Source organism: Syngnathus leptorhynchus, chromosome 16 (assembly GCF_054491065.1).
Source record: "Syngnathus leptorhynchus isolate UIUO chromosome 16, UIUO_Slep, whole genome shotgun sequence".
NCBI lineage: Eukaryota > Metazoa > Chordata > Actinopteri > Syngnathiformes > Syngnathidae > Syngnathus > Syngnathus leptorhynchus.
In genome coordinates, this window is record NC_141210.1 from 6070424 (window position 1) to 6090969 (window position 20546).

Here is a 20546-nt window from a genome sequence, read left to right on the forward strand (position 1 = left end):
AATCATATTGCGTCACGGCTGACGAAGGATCGTTACATAAACAACAATGCAGAGAAAGTGAGTCATACAGACCTCGTATACATCCATTCATCTATCATTTATCATCCTCTTATTTCACATGTGATGTTTACTCACATAAGCAAACAATAAACTAACTTGACTTTCATCTTCCCACCATGGCTCGAAACACATTTTGGCCTCATTTTCACCCCATCCTGTGCTTATTAGCACTCTTCTATCTTGCGTCGCTTTTCTTTCTTCTCCTGCTATTTAATTCTCCCCTCTTTACTCCCCCGGCCTTCTCTCACCGATTTGTTGTAGTCTATAACATCATTACCTTGTAAAAAAAAAAAAAAAAAATGTTTAGCGCTGTGCATTTTCCAATTAGGACAGCATAGCCTGCATATTGTTTTGTTTGTTGATTCAGTGGATTAAGAAGATACATACACGGATAATTTTACCACTAGAAGCACTCATACTGTGCTATTTATGTTTATCATTTGAAGATTGATGAAGCTCTTTCCGCATGCAAATTTTACGCATTCTTCCTCTATTGTTCACTGGATGTTTTTTCTTAACTGTTCAAGAATGGAAGCTTGTTGGCAGCAGTAGTTGAGTGAGGGCAAGAAGAGGAAGTCTTGGAGATCATGCTGTGTCAGCTGTCTACGCATAAGTACCTCTTAATTAAAATAATTTACATCCTCCAGACCAAATAGAGGGGGGGGGGGGGGGGGTGCTACACAGTCCATTACTTTGTCAGAGTCCTGAGTTTGAAATAAATACAAATAATTCTATGATCCTGAAATCAACATATATTAAGATAAAAGCATTTGCGTTTAGATATGGGCGTAAAGATGCAAGTCACATGACACCAATGAACGCAGACCAAACATCTCAAATTTGAAGACTGGAGGCAAATCCTCTAAATCCCCTTACTTCCCTTCCCTCCTTTGCTCTCCTGAGCATGTTTTGAGGCTGAGATATTTTTGATACTGCTTAAGAGATGAAGGGAGGGATAAAACCTGCAGGATGTAAAATTTGAGGAATGTTTGTGAGAGAGAAGGGGGAGGGAAGGAGGGAGGGAGGGAGGGGTGGAGGAAAGCAGGGAAAGAAATAGGTCATGTTATGTTACAGTTGGTGAAACAGGATAGAGATGATGAAGCTAGCAAAAAAAATAGGAGTTTAAAAGAGAGGGTCAAGCAGGAGAGGTGACGAGAGACAAGATAAGAGAGAGAAGATAGAAGAGCCAACATGCTGCTAGCTGCGAGGGGGACAGCTGGTCAGCTGCTGCCCTCTCTGCTAGTGGGGAGAGCTACCCTGAGGACAGACACCCTGTTCCACACACACACACACACACACGGATGTAACACACACACCTGCTCTCACATTTTTACACGTCCTCGGATTCGCAGTCCATTGGCAGATGGTTGCATGTATGCTTACAAACTCGCTCGCGACGCCTGAACGCATCATAGACAAACGTACACAAGCGCACGCACCTCTTTGGATTGATCGAGAGCAAAGTGAGCTCAAAATGTGGCTTGAAGTGGAAAAGATTGTAAAATATTGCAAGGAAGTAGTAGCAGGAGAAGAGAAACCTAAGTTGGACTAAGTGGAAGTGAGAAGAAATGACAGAAAGAGCAGCAATGTGGTGTAAAAACAGAGAAAATGGATGGGGAAGTACAAAATATGATGCCAGTTCAAATTGTTTGAGCCTTGGGTATATTTTACAAGAGAAAAAAAATCGGTTGCCAAACTTTCATTTTGTGTTGTGAAGATCTCAGCACCATGGACAGCGCCTTAGCCACAATCGCAATAATGAAACAATTACAGCGTTGACAATCCGTGCGCTGTAAAAATGAAATGAACAGTGCTAAATTATGACCAAATTGATGACACATCATTTAAGTAACGCTTCAACAAAAAAAAAAACTTGCTGCCCATGCAAAAACGAAAATGAGAATAAACTTAATTGGGGTTGATTTTTTTTTGTCTATCTCTCATTCGAACACTGTGTGCTTCTATAAATGAACGAAGAGTTTAAAACTGAGGTGGAAAATCGGCGTGATGCCAAAATGAGTATCATGGGATCCCGCTGAGTTGCCATTAAGTGAAAAGACGTAGGGGGCTGTTGTGTGTTAAGGCGGCAGCGTGTTTGTTTACATCTGTGCGCCCTTGAATACCATGGAGTGTCATCAGAGTGCCACATGGGGGCCAGCGCCAATTATATCCTCTGCGAGCTCGTCAATGACACCCCGCCGCAGAGACAGCTTGAGACGCAGAGGGATGACAGCCAAATACAGCATTCATCCATCCATCCATTCATTCATCCATTTTCTGAACCGTTTTGTCCCCACAGGGGTCGCGGGCGTGCTGGAGCCTATCCCAGCCGTCATCGGGTAGTAGGCGTGGGATACCCTGAACCGGTTGCCAGCCAATCGCAGGGCACACAGAGACCAACAACCATCCGCACTCGCACTCATACCTCGGGACAATTTAGAGTCTACAATCGCCCTACCAAGCATGTTTTGGGGATGTGGGAGGAAACCAGAATGCCCGGAGAAAACCCACGCGGACACGGGGAGAACATGCAAACACTACACAGGGAGGGCCGGAGGTGGAATCGAACCCGCACCCTCCTAACTGTGAGGCGCCCTGCACAGCATTCAACGTATCTATATGAACACGCGAGTTCATTTGAGCACGACGAGTCTACGCCGAGTCGGCAATTTGTCTTGATGGCCTCTCGTACTACTTTTATTTCGAACGAGAGGGTGTTACTACGGTTTATGCGACTATAAACAAGGAGAAGCCGCCGTGAGTGTGCGTTCAAGCCAACGCTGACAGCTTTAGGGTGAATGTTAATAGCGCACGCCAATGTTGAAATGTGCAACTCCAATGAGTTTGCATACATTTTTGAAGCGGCGCACTGCGGATTCACTGGATCATTTGCATGTGTGGAGGATAAACCGTGCAGAGCTTGAGCTACTAAACGGATGGAGAAAGTTCCAGATGGGTGGGGGGGCTTTCAGTCTGACAAGCTCTGCCGCAATATAGCACTGATTATTCATTTCAAAGCAGCGAAGAAAATATTTCTATAGAAAACCATGGAGAATTTGGATGACATGCTAGATTTGAGCATTCAAGCTACAACAATGATACAGATTTGGTCATGAAATGTGTGCTCTAGCTATACAGCGTATAATCTAAGAAGGATCTAAAGAAGATACTGATATGTGGTTCACTAAAAGTGTGAGTCTGAATTGAAATCCTCTACTGCATCACTGGATCTATTTTCTTTTATGTTTCACGACTATTTCCCACTATCGGTCCGTCATCCCTCCTCCTCTGCCTCAGTTTCTCCCTCGCAGGCATTCATTCGCTGCGCTCCTTTTCTGGCATGGCCGCGACTAACTTTGCTCTCTTATGTCGTATCTTGTCTGGCGGAGAGGGAGTTGTCTGATCCCTCACTCTGACCGAGCACTGAGGTAGGCCAGAAATGATCAGAGAGCTACAATGAATAGATCGGATGACTCTCACTGTGTACAAGGAACTTCAAAGGCAACTTTTATAATTATTGGGGCAGCACCTCAAGCGATGACTTCATGACGTACCGCAGTAAATCCAAAAGACTATTTTCATAGACTGATTTATGCGTTCACGCCCACAACGGCGCAAACGGACCTTTTTTTTTGTTGTTGTAAATATACTGGCTTGCAAGATTATTTTCCTCATGTATATGAGCTCCAGTTTGCAAGTGGAGATGGTGGGTGGATCAAATGAGTAATGTTGAGGCATCACAAAAACAAAACATGGAAGTAAAAACGCTTATTACCTGGAGCATTTGATACGTTGGAAATGGAGTGAAAATACACGGCAGTATGTGAATGAGAGAGCATTGATTGACTATTTTCCTCATTTGTGTCAAGGACACCCGACCCCACTTTACGACCACACACACACACACACACACACACACACACACACACACACACACACACACACACACACACACACACACACACACACTCATCAGGCCGTATAGACAGAGCCGCCGCCCGCACACCTTCTGGCAGACGTGATAGAAAGTAGACAATTGAAGCTCAATAGAGACAAATGACAACATAGAGGACACATTTGTCATCAGCTGTCTTAATAAATCATGTTTGTGTACGTCTCGTCCTACGACGTACGTGCCTATAGGAGAAAGATTCGGTGTATCTCACTTCCTGAAATGCAAATTTCCGTTTATTACATGAACCCATTCCTGGATATTAAAAAGGATATTTTTTTGTTGTGTGTAAGTGGGAAATAATTTTTTTCTTGTGTGTGTATGAGAGCATTTCAGGAGTGTGTGTTTGAGGTAATCCTGAAATATGTCCCTGCCGTGCTGCACGTGCAGGCAGGTGATCCGTGTCAGGGTTGAGAGAGTGTCGTGTGCGTGCTTGGACACCGATATGAGCTACTGAGCGGAGCAGCGTGCGGTGATACATTAAAATGCCGGGATTATCCTCCACTGCTGCGGGTCTACTGATAGTGTTATGGATGGAAAGGGTGGGATGGCGCTCCATTTTGGCATCATTATCAAACCATAATGAGCCCTAACCCCACTCAGCAGGGACTCAACCACTTCCCGTTTTATGCATCAGGCCAAGGGTGTGCTGACTTGCAAGAAAACGGGATGATGAAGAGTAGGAGGCAAGACGAGCACATTAAGGGGAATTCCAACAAATAAAGTGCTTTTACAAGAAATGGGGGGGAACAAAGGATTTTACGGTCGAAAAAACGCCCTATGCTGAAGTTGGGATAAATAATTCAAAATCTGTAATGGCTAAGGCTAAACTTTTTGTCATTGTGGATTTGTCAAAAATACAATGATGCTAACAGGTAAAAATAATTTTGGCGCACTATCTATTTTTTGGGGGGGAGATAAACCTAGTTTTTGATGAACACTTTTTTGGGTGTTGTGCTTGGACTGTTCAATTTCCTAATATCTTAACATCCAATAAAGGGCTTTAAAAAAGAATTAAAGGTAATACTGGAACAAAGCTTCACTTGAATTTAATCTTCATTATCAGTGAGGTGACGTTTCAATTTGATTCCAGTCGTTTATTGCTAGGCTTAGCTGTGATGCCGTGTAGCATTAACTTGTGAGTAAACGCTATTAAGAATAATGATTAAATAACACTCTCTAGTAATAAGAAATATTTTAATAACCTTGTCGCATTGTGTTTGGGGAAAAGCGGCATCGTTATCACTGATGAAGGCGTTCTCGGTGAGGCTGAGCCAAATGATGCTCCAAACATATTTAACACAAATCAATCCCAACACAAAGCCATGCAGTGTTCTTGGAAAACAATTAACTTCCATTTTGAGAACATTTAGTGACTTATACTCCTTTCAGTTACTCATGACTGTAACTCTCACTCTAAAACTCAAATTCTAACATCAATTTTCTAAATTTACTTTGCAGCTGTACCTAATTTTCTGACCAGTGAGCATCCAAGAAAACACAATCTGCACACACCTGCGCAACCTTTGGACGCATGTGACGCAAACCTACAACCGCCCCCCCCCCCCATCCCAGCCTCTCTCGTTTCCGTATCTGTCAGGCACACGCACAACGCGACATCACATCAAATCATCTCAGCAAGCGTGTTTAACCTAATCACACTCAGCCATGCGTGAACCTCAGATGGGGGAGTCAGGTCTGTTATGACAGCCGATGTGCTGTGTGACAGCCACGGGCTTTGAAGAGCGCCGACCGACAGCCTGCTTTTTAATACACAACCGATGAACTGTACGCAAAAAAATCAAAAAACACAAGACCTACGCACAGCCACGGCGGAAACGGGGGTGTGGGTCGGAGCAGGAAGCCAAGACTGAGGCAGACGGAGTGACTAATCGTGTGTTTCATTTCCGCAGCATTAAAACGTAAGCAGAGACGCGGTGGGATGCGGGCCCCTTGGATCCAATCAGCTTTGCCCTTTCCAAGCTCTCATGAATGTCTTGTGTTCCGCTAAATCATAACAAGCCAAGAGAGGACTGTCATGCGAGCTTGAGCTATAAAAATCAATCAAGACATAAATAATGTCTTTGCGACAGTGTTAGAATGATATTTTTCACTTCAGGCAACAACAAAAAAATCACTTTGACGTCTATAGTCGTCAATGACAGTGAATGAGTTAAATTTCATTATTAAATTGAATTCTAACTCCGCATGAAATTGTTGTTTTCGGACAACATTACGACATCTTTTTGCTTCAACCAGCTTCAACGTTATTCATGAAGGCTGGTAACGACATAAGAATCTTCATCCTTATCTTGAACCAAAAATCTCCTCGAAAATCTATCCCACATTGGATTTTTTTTTCCTTGCAGAGGAAACACGACTGAACTAGCTCATATTCACACCTGGCAAGTACCCTCAATGCTGGGATATTTGTCAACGTCCAGGCCACCCAGAGGGCCATCATCGTGCAAGCGAGGGGAAGTCGCTCTCTGCTCCCATATTGACACTCCGAAACACACCAATGCCTTTTGTGTTTACTCCCCGGAATCTCATGCAATTCTTTCAAGCTACTAGTCACTAGTTTAATTTCACACTCGGTAGCCGGGCAATCTCAGAGACGCAACTATTTGTACACGTGCAATTACAAAGTCCAATTTCCATGATATATTATCCCTCCTTAAACAAGGTAAATAATAAGACTGTGTTGAATGTGCATGAGGAACTTCTGCATGCGGTAAAGATGTCAAGTAAATTGCAGAGCAAAACATTGAAAGCACCGTGTGGGTGGAAAAAAAGGGCGATGGGATTATGACAAGAGAAACGATAAATACTAAAAGAATGAAATAATCACAGACAGAGCAGAGAGTGGAGGGAGTCCTTATCCCCCGACGGCACTGCTCTATTGATCTTAGCTTGTTTCTTGGAGAGTTGCTGTGAGATCAGGGCGAGCGCTGACACAGCCATCACAATGCATTATGGGGGGATCAAAGAGAGGCCAGCGTTGGCCACCACGCAGGAACTCTATGCCCGCGGGAACAGACGAAGAATGGAGAGAAGAGGAAAATGGGACAAGGACTAACACAAGCGTCTGATGAAACACTGCTAAACAGGATTTTCAATCACGGCCGGTCACTCGTCTTCCGTCTCCGAGGGGACACAGGTGGGACGTGTGAAGGGAAAGAGAGCAGGAATTAAGGAATTGGATGGAGGGGTGAGAACTAGGGTGTGAAAATAGGAAGACTAGAGATGTTAAGTATGTGTGAGTATGCACTCACAGGCATATGTTTGTCCATTTGTGAGTGTGTGTAAGACACATGGAGGCAAGAAGGTGACAATGAGGTGAGAAGCATTGTGGGATTCGGAGAGGGAAACTAAAAATAGGAAGTGAGAAGGATGAGATAGGCAGGCTGCATGGAGGAACTATGTCAGGAGAGATGTTTTTGTTTTTTTTGGGTGCAAGTGAGTAGAGACAGAGAGAGGGGGGAGAGAGGGCGAGAGAGACAGAGATAGAAAATGTCACTGGACAGCTTCCATGTGTTGGCTGCAGAGCAACAAAAATGTCAAGCATGGAGAAACCGCTGACGTCTTTCACACAGCGTGTGTGTGTGTGTGTGTGTGTGTGTGTGTGTGTGTGTGTGTGTGTGTGTGTGTGTGTGTGTGTGTGTGTGTGTGTGTGTGTGTGTGTGTGTGTGTGTGTGCGTACATTGCTTGCCTGCATGTCACTGGGTCATTTTTTTGGGGGGGAATCTCAAGGCAGGCAAAAGCCCAACAAATATAGGAATAAAAATAAATGTGAGATAGTGTTTTAAATTGTCACAGGTATTTGACATGATCTAGATCATAAATAAATTAAATAGAGAAATAATAAATATAAAAAGATTATTAAGATAAATTGGGAACAAAGACGTTTTGGCCCATAGCTGAGCAGATGACAAATTGCAATAATGACTTCATTTACATTATTGGCGCCCCGGTGTCACGCAGAACATTTTGACACGTTAAATAAGGAAAGACTCAGGTGGCGCTGATAGCTCATCTCTCTCCTTATGTGTGCCCCAAAGCTGTCGGTGTCATTCAGTGATTTATTAGCAAGTGGGCTCGTCGTTCACACGCCTAATATTCAAAGCCGCCAGAAAAAGCTGTCATCGTAAATGTGAATAATTACAAAGGGGCCATCTTTAATGTTGATTACATCTCACTTTCAAAATAATTTGTACTCCTGAGGTAACGCTTTATATTATTGAATGGTTTCACTGAGCTATGTATCTTACCGGGATGATATTAAAAATCATCTCCTCGTTGCATTTTTTTCGGTGTTAAATGTAAATCAGTTTTTGCAATCTCAAAAACTGGATTCATTGGACCATACTTACTTCAACTTAATTCATTCGACCCTGTGAATTCGATTGAATGCGCAGTAAACCTAACATTGAATCTGAGAGCAATCAAAATGTAGCAGTAAACCTTTTATTAAAAAGGTGAAGCATAGGATTTTTGTTCAAAATGAGAATAATACATATTTTAGATAGCTGGATTATTTTGGGAAAATGATACTGCATGAAGACAGGGAGCATGTAATTATCTTGCCAGATATGTCATCTCATTATTATCCTTCTCTCAGTGGTTTTTAACGGGGCTCGCTGAAATCAGTTCCTCGTGGGAGAGAAAAGGCATCATCGAAGAGAAAACGAGCCCAGCGTATTAAAAAAACACGGTGTGACATGACGCGATAGTTGTTTTAACAAGAGCCGAAGGAAAACGTGAACGAGGGCAAAAATGACAAAAGAGAGCAGGTGCTTCCTTTCAGCAGCTGAAACGTTCACAATATTTTGTCAACTTTTCACCCTCCTGTCACTTCTTCTTCTTCCTAAGCCATCTGCTGCCTTTCACATCATCTTTATTTCAGTGCCCTAAAAAAAATCTTCCCTCATCACTCTCTCGAGCTGCACCGTAGCCAAAGTCAAAACGGCTCTGAGACATTCAAGCGCTAAATCGAACTCTTGACTTGATTTTGCATCACTAACCCAGACGACCATGTTAATTGGGATCAATGACGAGATGGGAGCACAAAGACGGGAGGCTGGGAGATGATTTGAAGGTCAAACACAAGCGTGTGTTAGCACACATATCTCACCCACACAGTGTGTGTGTGGCATAAATCTCCGTCAGACACGGTGGGCGGACACACTGGCAAGAGATTTATGCATTGAAAACATGAAGCAGAGCTCTTGATCCAAAAAGCGGGGCACAGGCAAAGGCTGAGTGTTGACGGGTGGCTGTTTTTGTGAATGACTGATTATAGTGTGCTGGCACGCCGACCCGGTGGTTAGCACATCTGCCACACGGTTCGGAGCGGCGACTTTCAATACTGACACTTTTATCGTATGTGGTAAAAAAAAAAAAAAAGAAGTAATATCCTCTTTCAGCTAAGATAAACACAGGATGGTAATACGAATTTTATGATATATTGACGTATTTCTGTCGGAAAATTGAAGGTCAACCTCCATCCCTCACTGCATGTACTGGGATGTAAACAGCTTTTTACTGAAAATATATCCTTGTTTTTAAGTTTAATTTCAACAGGCTGAATGAGTGTTTTTTTTTTTTTCATTTAATATTCATACGCAGCGGCGCCAAGCGTCGTTATGGGCCACTGCGATGGATGGCCTCGGGAGACGTTTAGGGGCCTTTGTAAAGTCAGCGAGCTGAGCCACTGCGGTTCATCCCAAGAATAGGGATGAGATGGTTTTAGACTCGTGTGGACGCACACACGTACACACACGCACGCACACACACACACACACACACACACACACACACACACACACACACACACACACACACAGACAGACACTCAAGGGAAGTCTGGCTGATCGAGAGAGTTGCGACTGCCAAGTTTTTACAATCGAGGGCATTTCAGTGATTATTTGATGTATGATTGGGTATTTGTGTGCGCTAGCTTGTTATTGTTAGCACCACAAAATTGATTATGCAAGTCAAAGCTTAGAAGGTTGTCCAATATGCGCTCACACGTTTCCCTTTGGTCTTTCTGTGACCCTCGTACATAATTATTGCCCTATTTTTCACCTGAAAGGACTTTCTTTAGCTTCTTTATTGCAATCCATTAGTTGCATCAAAAGGTCTAGTCTGTCATTTTTCACGGGAATGTAATAGGCATACCCCTGCGACCTTTCTTTCTGTCTGAAGGAATTCATAAATAAGTCCCTGCTTGCTGGATCTTGTTTGCAAAAAAAAAGAGCACTTACACAAAACGTATTCTTGGCTTTTACAAAAAAAGAAAAGGATGGGAAGCAAGGTAAAACTAAGATAGAATTTGTTAAAAGAGGAGCTGGCAGTGTTTTAACTGCTCGCAAGATTTGATTGCAGCCTTATAAGCCACGCCTCTTTTAAGAATGACTGCAAGCGTGATGTCATCTATGGAGTATTATTTTTGGAACGTACACTCAAAAGCTCAAAAAGAGGAAATCCGTTTGCCTGTCAAGTAGAAAGGTTGCTAATTCCACGTCGGTCCTGAATTTTCTCAATTGCAAGAGGTCACATTTTATGTCTCTGATTTGTTGTTTTTCCTCCGACACGGTGGTTTCCTGCAAACCAAATTAGAGGCTTAATATTTGATTTAGTTATTCATCATTTTATTCATGTAGCCTACTTCTGTCTGGTTAGTTTGAATTATGCAAACTTCACCTGAACAACAAAGTGACTTGCCCTTCAAATTTTGCAAGTCAAATCAAACTGAGGTATGTTCAAGGTGTAAACCAGCAAATGGGCACAAAAGTTAAAGGAAATGTTCTCATCTATCAGTACAGGCAGGAAAACATTAAAAAAATATATATATGATATAAAAAAAAATTACAAAAATAATTTAAAGCACCAAAAATGAAAAATTGGAATTCCTTCTCATCCTATTGAATACCGAAAGAGCAGAACAGCACTCAGGAAATTATACACGTCTCAGTTCCTCGTAAAAAAGACATTTTAAATCTACAGGGACCCACAGAGTCAGCACATCTATAATGCATCTCAACGCCAAACACTCCAACCTGTTCAGCGTAGTGTAATATGTGATACACGGTGATATACTAAAAATATTTGGATCCTAACCAAAATTCTTCACGGTAAAAATATGTTGCATCTAAATGAAAACCAGACTCTCGACAAACGGGACTTGAAGGACCTTCAAGCTTAAGGGATGAAGCCTTTGAGTCGACGAGATATATATATGAGTGTAAAGTAGAGGAAAAAAAAAAGCTGCAGGGTCTGCTTGCCCCTTAAGATGAAAGGGCACGTTCAAAGCTCAGATTAGCTCAATAATTCATCACTTCACCAGCGCGGAGGGAATCGCCGCACAAGTGTGACTTACGTCCTCGGATGCATCACCATCGGCTATCATCAATTCATTAGTTCCACGCGTAAAAGGACATTCGAGTGTCTATATGAGGAATTTGTAAGACAAGGTGGAAAACGGTCCTGGCAAGGCTAAAGTGCAAGCAAATGCAATTTTAGAGCGATAGATTGCATAATCTTTTTTTGTAGATTGATGTGACGCTTTGCTAATCGGGAATCTGAAGCTATTGTACTTCCTGGCACATTAATTGGGGCAAATGAAGCTTATGAATTTTGGACCCAAATTGAGTCCCGTTGCATAACATGCCCCCTCTTCTCGAAATTTCTGCAGCTGTTATGAGAAGCTGGAGATGATTATACAACACTGCACAATCTGACGCTGAAAAATATAGCAAATGATTGTGCTGGAATTTGGAATAAAAATATGAATAAGAAGCAAAAAATACAAGGAAAGCAGTTTTCAATATTTTGTTTTTGTATGCTTTCCCAAACAATTGACGAGATTGAAAAGGTCAATGCCACGTTCCACCTGTTCACCTCACGTTGCCTCGTGTTTATTTCTCCTCGTTTCACTTTATTTTTTATCTTCGGATTGTGTAAAGTGCTGACTGGACAAGCAGACAAAGTTATTGCACTCTGTAATGGGGTTGCAAGCCTTCATTTACCCTACAAATTGTAAGCTAGCAGTGAAAGAATGGAGGAAAAAAAACGATTCGAATTGGAAAACTAAAATCGAGTATTGACTCTTTGGGGCTGTTTTCATACAAATAGAAGTGGAGATCCTTACCCATAAGCAAGTGAATAGGTAAGATAGTGAGTTCCCCTAAATGTTTTTTTTTTACTCATTCAGTGCCATTGACGGTTATAGACGTCAAAGATATTAACTGCTGGTGGGATTTTATTTCCTTTTTTTTTCTCGGTTTGTCTTTGAAGGTAGCTCATAGCTGTCATCTGACTCCATCTTGCAGCAGTAATTTGTTAGGTTGCAATGTAGATCCCGCTGCCTCAGCTTTAATATGCTATCAGGCAAAAGGAACGCATGCATATTCATCCCCATCATATTTTGCATACATTTGGGAGCGTGATTCATTATTCAAATAAGCCATTAATCCTCCCATCCATCCATTTGCATGGCGCTACAGTGGATCCCAGCTCACAGTGGGTCAGAGTTGGAGCTACAGCCGGGATAGATCACAGACATGGTTTCATTCACTTGTACAGACAATAACATCTGCAAGCAATAATGTCCAATTAACCAAACGTGCATGTCTGTGGAAGGAAGCCAAAACATCCGCAGGGAACCCCTTGCAGGGGAAGCAGGGTACATAAAAGCTGGCCGGGAGGTTGAAAGCCTGGAGCCTTGTTGTTGCAAAGTGACCCAACACATGATGCAAACTCATTAGATCATCAGTTTGCATTTTATAATCTGGTCCAGGCTACCCTCATCAGCGTAATGCCAATTAAATGGAACTAATCCTTGACAGAAAGGTTTGATTTTCACAATCTTTGATCACTCCCACAGCGGCGCAGCCCTCCAACTCACAGCTCTTCCAGCTTTCAGGACATTTTAGCAAAATCCCGCAAAGTTATGGAACAGAATGTGTTCAACTCAGTTACTGTAAACAAAAAAAGCCACCTGGCTTTTTATCCATGGTGGTCTGATCTCGTCATTCCTAATGCAGCACAGGTGGCTCCTTCCATCTTGATGCCACCTACATCAATCACCCGTCCCATCTTTGGATCCCCGGTGTGTGTGTCAGTTATGTCAGAGTGAAGCTGGCAGAAGCCCTTGCAGCAGTCCTCTACTTTGATGCCGAGCACGACTGGCCTACACGCACACACGCACTATACTATGCTAACATGCATATGTCAAATAACTTCACTCTGGATTTTCATAAATGAGTCAAATCATTAGCTCCTCTTTTCAAGCTTTTAGTTTGACTTTACTAAAGTGCACGACGGGAAAAACTAGTCATAGTGAAATAATTCAACACATGTATAAAAAATAAAAGAGAAAGGAGGTGGATCTCGAGCCAGAAAAGTGAAAAGGACCCATATATGGCAATGCCACACTCTGTGGGAGCTCTCTGGTGGCTGGGAACAGCCCTGTGGTCAAACTGGAGTCTGGCCAAGGATCTTTCCATCAATTAGTTGATTTTTTTTTTCCCCCTGCAGTCTATCTCTGGCTAACACCCTCTCTGATTCTGTCCATCTTTCTTTCCCTGTCTGCTCCATTATTTCAACAACTGGCTCACTCGAAGAATGCTTGAGAATGTCGGACATTTGGGGAGCAAAAAAAAAAAAAAAAAAAGAAGCTCATCCTTCCATTGGTGTTATTATTAAGAAACCACTCAAGAATTTGTTATGGCAGGCACAGATCATTTTTTGTGGGTTTGATTTCTGGGTCATAAATGTCTATTTTGGAAGTGCTGGTAGCACCAGCCTGACAACAAGCGGCCGCCGCATGCAGCTACGCACGCAGAAAATTACATCATACAGTTGTGGCGCACGCACAGTGTCATCGCTGCATATCAATTACACGGGGAAGTGAAGATGTGTTTCCAATTTAATCACTCATTGTTGGTGTCAAATCACTCACTCATTTTGGATACCCTCAGATATGCATTGTGGGTAATGCCAACTGTTCTTTTGAGGTAAAAAAAAAAATAAAAAATTGCAAGAAACCAAATAAAGCTTCAAGCTTGGGTATTATTCTACAGTAGATACACGTGTTCGGCGTTTAGACTCATTTTAGTTGGCTTCTGGTTTCTCTCCATTGCTTTTTAGCTATTCTATGCTCCATAATGTTTGCCAAATAGTCCCTACATTTGTTTGCCGAGCGTTTGGTGCTGTGCAGGTAGCATGCAAGGACTTTATGAGAGCTTTATTGCCGGTAACAGCTGCCTGCTGTGGCTGTAAAACAGCTGATGAGAGCAGCCATGGTTAACATTAGCAGCAAAGTTCAAAAGGTCAATATCAGCCACCTGAGAACAAGTGACGATTAATCATGTCAGCTTCACATCTTGCAGGATCACATTGGAAAATGATGTGATGCTCATCGTTGTCATTTTGCGCATCACCTGAGTGTGCAGTTTGGGGTAATTTGCACCTCTCAAGGCGGCTTCAATTTCTTTCGAAATATTTTTATTTTAAGATGAAATATTATGTAATGAGGCTGACGCACAAATGGCCATTGAGATAATCAATATATGCACACTGACAAAAGACCTCAACTCTTGTAACAGAATACAACGAATAAGGTTTGCAAAACTAAAAAGCAATGGTGCATGTGATTCTTTCTCCATTTGTAGCAGAATTGTCATGCTGACATCTCTCTTTTTCTTTTAGATCATAACCATTTGAATAATGCAGCCCTGTCTCCTCTGGGCCCAGCCATGGCCTTGTCTCACCCTCATAACAACCTGGGAATTGGTTTCAATAAGTATTCTTCACTCAAGGGTGTAGGTAAGTATTCCCACTCAGTATTTTGAAATAATCTGATGGACGAAGCATTTTTATTCAGAAGTGTAATTCTGCAGACATACAGTATCGTGTACATGAGATAAGTGGCTTAAGAATTGAATTATAGGGGATAGCAATGGTTTGGTAAAAAAAAAAATCATCATAAAAAAATGGCATTTAAACAGGGGCATGTAGACTTCTTACACTCACTATACTATTTTTTTTTCAGAACCCAGTTATGCATAACATTGAACTGCATTAATAGTCCATTAGCATTATGAAACCGGGGGAAGTCCAGGATTGATTAGAACTGGGATCAACGCATATTTATGGACGCGTTACTCATCTGTCTCGGGCTCAGCCACTAGAACGCTGACAGTTATTGACAGCTGACCTCTCTAAATAGAAATGTGAGCCTGTGAAAGGAGATATACAGTTTGCCATTGCAGTTAAAAAAAAAAAAAAGAGGATAGGAGAAAGTCACATGAGGTACGACTCCAATAATCAAATCACAAAAAATTGTTACACACTCTTTGTGTCACTGCAACACACGTGTGCCCGAGCAAGGCATAAATGGTGAGTAACAGCAGTCTTAGTCCTGCAACTCAGCCTCTGGCTTGTCTGACAGACTATAAGGCAAAAATTGTCCAGAGGTTTACATGTGATCATATACATTGACAAATACACCATCTATCATTTGATTCCCCATAAAAGACAGAAGAACAAAATGAGGAAAACACTACAAACTGTCAAGTTTGAATTATTGAGGATGACTTGTGATTTCGCTCAAAAATAAAAACAATGAATTCCTGAGAGTTTACAGCTACAAATGGCGTGGGGGGGAAAAAAATCACACACAAGTAACTGTTGATTTCCAGTGGCAACTTTTATGCAGGCCTTTTAAACCAGAGATGACCTTAGAATGCAACACATTGCACCCCAAATGTATCATTAGTATTCCATACAAGTCTAGAAATATATATATATATATATATATATATATATATATATATATATATATAAGATAGAAGGAAAAAAGGATGACGCCTGTTTTTGGAAACAGCGTGTTTTTCTTGAGGAAGGAAATTATTCATAAAAGGGGAAAACAAGGTTGATGGTGTCTTAAGGCTAGTGGGGGTAGTGCGTAGGAGATGAGGGGGCTGCAGTGGTGATGACCAAACAGCAGAGTCGCGTTCTTCTCAGGGAAGCTGGCGCTAATCCGACACGACGTGCTGAACTCGTTTCTACTTTTATTCCCTACAGTTTTGTGCAACACTCCCTCATCGTCTTGGTCATCGGATTCTCTACCTTGCTTGAGACAACAACAACAAAAAAAATCATCTTTTATTTTCTCTCTGTCCTATCAATCCAGATACAACTCCCAGAGACTACTACAAGAGCTACCCGATGGTAGTCGATTACACCCACCGCCAGTCTCCTCCTACTTTCCAGCCAATCAACTTCCACCCAAAGGAGAAGCCCTTCCTCCCGCCGCCGGACATCCACGCACCGCTGGCCATCACCATCAACGCCTCCCAAATTCCTAAACCCAAGATATCCAAAACCAACACCCACCCGCTCACGACGGGCTCAGCTTTCAAAATTTGGGACCCCAGCAAGAGCCACGTCCAGCGCCCTGCTGCATCGCATATGGTCCTCCAAGGCCCGCAGCACCACCACACCATCCAGCAGCAGCAGCACCAGCAGCAGCATCACCAAACGCTGCACCATCAACCCAACAGCCGGCGTCAAGCCTACTCCAACAAACGTCAGTTCAGCATCGAGACGCTGCCGGAGCTCTTCTCCCAACCGCTGGGCTACGGCCATTCGCCGCACATGCACCCTAAGCACAAGGGACTGCCTACTAACAGCAAGACAGAGGTCACCGTTTGAACATGAAGACATCCCAAAAAAAAAAAAAAGATGGGCTCTGATATCTTTTATATCCACGGCCTAACTGAACTGCAGGAAGGGCAGGCAAATATCGTGTATGATAAGATTTTTTTTTTTTTAATGCCTTTTCATTATCATTACTGATAATAAGAACATGGGCGTGCTTTGTAAGATTACTGGATCAGAACAGCAGACAAACCGAGAAGGTGATGTAAATAATCTCTCAGTGTGTTGGCATAGCGCTCGACTCAATTACACACACTGGCAAGAATTCCCACATGAAGTTCCAGCGCTATCTACCCATTTGTGTCCTATCGGGGTCTGTTCGGGCAGTGTTTTGGCCCCAAGACTGTAGCTTCCCATCAGCAGAGACAATGCTATCAAGTTGTCAGTTCCCACCACCCTCCAGCCCAAGGGCGGGTGAGAGATCAGCGTGGCAATTCATAGCAGAGAGCCGGGGGGGCGGGGGGGTTATTTTGCCTTATTCCAGGGGCGAATAAAAGAATGAGAACCACAACAGTGGCGCAAAGTACACACTTGTCAAAATTTACAGAGGTTCACCAGGAGCGTTAAAGACCACGGTTGCATCAAAGCAGGCACAAATACATAATATTCCTCTCTCAGCTCCGGAAAGTGCACATGAATAAGAAAGCTCAGTTGTGGAAGATTCTAATTCCAGTTAAACTCCCTTGTGTTCCCTGGAGTGGTAAACATAGTTGAAAATTTATCCACAATAGCTGAAATGCATAAAAAGGTTGCAACCATCAAAGTAATTCATACCCCATTTCATCAAAAGAGTTCATATTTTCATACCAGCATGAAGATTTTCCTGGTTGTTGTAAAATATGCCTGCTTGAATCGAAAATGATTGCATGCTATATGGATAACTATTGAAAGGATTTAATCGCTAACCATGCTAGATGTATAACAGGATACTATGGCCAATAATAATAAAAAGATGCAGAATTTGCTCTGGAAAAAAAAATTAGGTTGGGTTATGCAACAAAATATTTTGCTAATATAAAAACGGTCTTTTCTGCATTTGCAAAAAAAAAAAAAAAAAAAAAAAAAAAATTTACAGAGCTAACTGTGCCTTGTACTACCCCCCCCCCCCAACTTAAAGATAGAAAATTCATCTGGATCAAACAAATGCCAGTAATTTTTATTAGAAAGTTGCTCCAACTTAAAATTATTTCATCCCCCTAAAATAGAAGTTGTGTATTTTTTACACTACGAAGATTTGACAAAATTAAGTCCCATATAGACGTCAAAGATATAAACTGGGTTGGCAGTGAATGAGTTAAAAGTATTGAATAATTAATGATTTGCAGTATAAAAACAACAAGCACACCCGTCACGTGTGGGTTGTGATTTCTATCCACTTTCAGAGAATTTAAGGGAGGCAGTTATATAAAAAAAAAAAAAAAAAAAAAAAAAAAAACCCATCCAATTGAGTTTTGCACTATAATCAATTCTGATATATGTGGAGCAACCCACGATGCATAACCTTCAATTTATCACCTACCCTGAGGTAGTGTACTGTTTAAAAAACAAAATGAATATAAACCATGCGCACCTTTATAGAGCCACGTAATTATGTTTAGGGGGCAACAAACACGTTTGGAGAGGCCTCTTCATCAACGCTAATGATAAAATCATGAGTGTGTCACAGTGCCCGTGTCAAAAGAGTGCAGTGACGCGTACTTTCCTAGCATGAAGGCAACAGACTACTTTGGAGCTGCACGACTCTTTTAACCAAAGCTGTCCTAATCCTCCTTGCTTCACAGTCCCCCACTGAACTGCACACAACAGGCTGACTGAATTGAATTCCCCTTCATTTATTTTCCATCAGGACACTCAGTCTGGCGCAGAGCATCTCGTATTGCCGGCCGGCGCATGCTAGTACCTGGAACCTAATGGAACTGGATCATTTAGCAGGGTCACACACAATTTAGCGCCTGTTCTCTCTATGCTGCCTTGCAGCCTTGGAGAAATGACCATCCTGACCTTCTAACAGCAGTCACCTGCACCTAGCTCACCGCTCTCCACAGTCGGTCCCTCACAAGAGTTTAGAAGGGAAGAAAATTTACGAACATGGACCTGATAAAACTGAAATAAATAAATAAATATTACCTTATTGATCAATTATTATTTTCTAAAATGGTAATCTATGGAATTTTTCTTTGAAAATGTATTTAATGTCATTCAAAAAAAAAAAAATCCTTCCAATTGACCAAACTATTAACCAAACCAACAAAGCATTTCTAGCCAGCACCCTACAATCAGTCCAATTTACATCTCGGTATTAAGAAGCCACGAATATACACAAATGGGGGGGGGGGGGGGGGGGTCGAGAAGCATGAAAAAAACAAACTTTAACGCGAGAGAATAAATCAGCAAATAGAATTGCCCCGCTTGTGCAACAACGATGGCTTCTTCAGCACACCGCTGTCTGGAACCTGTTCAGGGCAAGCTGTTGGAGTGCTACTGGCATGCTTCTGTAATAAGGGATCAGGAGATTGAGGATCGTGAACACAAAAGCGTCAATTGGACGCGCATCAAAGCCGTTTGCGCTTATGCTCTTGCCAGCCACGCACAATAAGTAACGCACTATGCTGCAGGTTCCTTCCCCGCTGCTCTTTTAGTGGGTCACTTCAGATTCTGTTCTATCCTGAACCGCTCGGAACAGCAAACAAGCAATATATGATCGGAGGTCATGGGTGGATTTCTGTCCAGCTTTGACATGTTCTTTTGCTATACTCAAAACAGTTGTCGCTGCACACGCTTGAGCATGTTTGCATTTCTATTAAGGTGAACTTGGAATCAGCACCTACCTAGCGCTCTGTGTTTACTGCAAAGAATTTCAATCAGCGACAAACACCAGGGAGACTTTTTGTGGTGTGAGATGGCACCGCCTCCATTTTAAGGCAAGAATTGCGGATTAAGACTTCTTTTTTTTGTGCTCTTGGGGAGAAACTCAACATGAGGACACAAGATTTTCTATTTCCAACTTGGATCCAGGAGGCAGCATGTTTTTGTTTTTTTTTCTTCTTCAATATTGGATGGACCGTTATATAAAGGCCCGTAATGGACAAGACAATGTAAATACTTGCACAAGAGAAGTGCAGTACTAATGATATCTTCTGTGTATTGTCCACAGCGTTGTGGACCGAAAGCCTTGAAAGGGAGAAAAATGACCTAGCACCTAACTGATGCATCCGAAAATGTGTGGAAGGCTGAAACCATCAGCTTGGATCATCGTCAGCTTAGTGTGTGATTTCTCCCAATAAATGACAAAGTCCGGCGATGCTGACTCAGCGTGCCGCTAACTGACTGTTTGTAAATGTCTCGACAAGAAACAAATGCAAGTATTCTACCGCGGGTTTCCCATGAATGCGACCTGGTAGACATACTTGGGCTCCCTAGCAATATATAGATGTAGGGTTCAATTCTGGTTTTTTTTGGATTTCTGTCTGTTTTTGTTGGTTGGTAGGTTTGATTGGTTTTGTATTGTGCTTTTTCAAGAATTGAAACAATAACAGAAAATCTCTCTATATATAAATGTTCATCTGACCAATGAAAGTTAGAAGTGCTTCCAGATTTTAGATTCATGGCTGCACGATCTTCACCCCTCCTCCCCCCTTTACCGGAGGATGTCATATGTTTGAAGCTTGTGATCTTTTAACATTGTATGGTCCACACGCCCTCATGTAATTAATGTGAGAACATATTGCATTGTATCAAAGTGCTTTGCCAACACGTTAGTTGAAAGGTGGGAGGAAGATGCAGATTTGTATTTGCAAAAAAAAAAAAA

The 20546-nt window shown here is 42.2% G+C and overlaps 2 protein-coding genes across 2 annotated transcripts in view; one reads left to right on the forward strand and one right to left on the reverse strand.

Annotated features, from left to right (window-relative positions):
* The window catches only part of LOC147044425 (protein shisa-8), a 33297-nt gene extending 14254 nt beyond the window's left edge, over nucleotides 1–19043 (forward strand). The window contains exons 3-4 of the mRNA XM_085933923.1: nucleotides 14726–14842; nucleotides 16212–19043. Of these exons, the coding sequence (XP_085790049.1) occupies nucleotides 14726–14842; nucleotides 16212–16732 (638 nt within the window). The 3' untranslated portion in view covers nucleotides 16733–19043. The remainder of the gene's footprint in view (nucleotides 1–14725; nucleotides 14843–16211) is intronic.
* The window catches only part of desi1a (desumoylating isopeptidase 1a), a 41419-nt gene that overhangs the window by 10397 nt on the left and 10476 nt on the right, over nucleotides 1–20546 (reverse strand). The window lies entirely within an intron of this gene.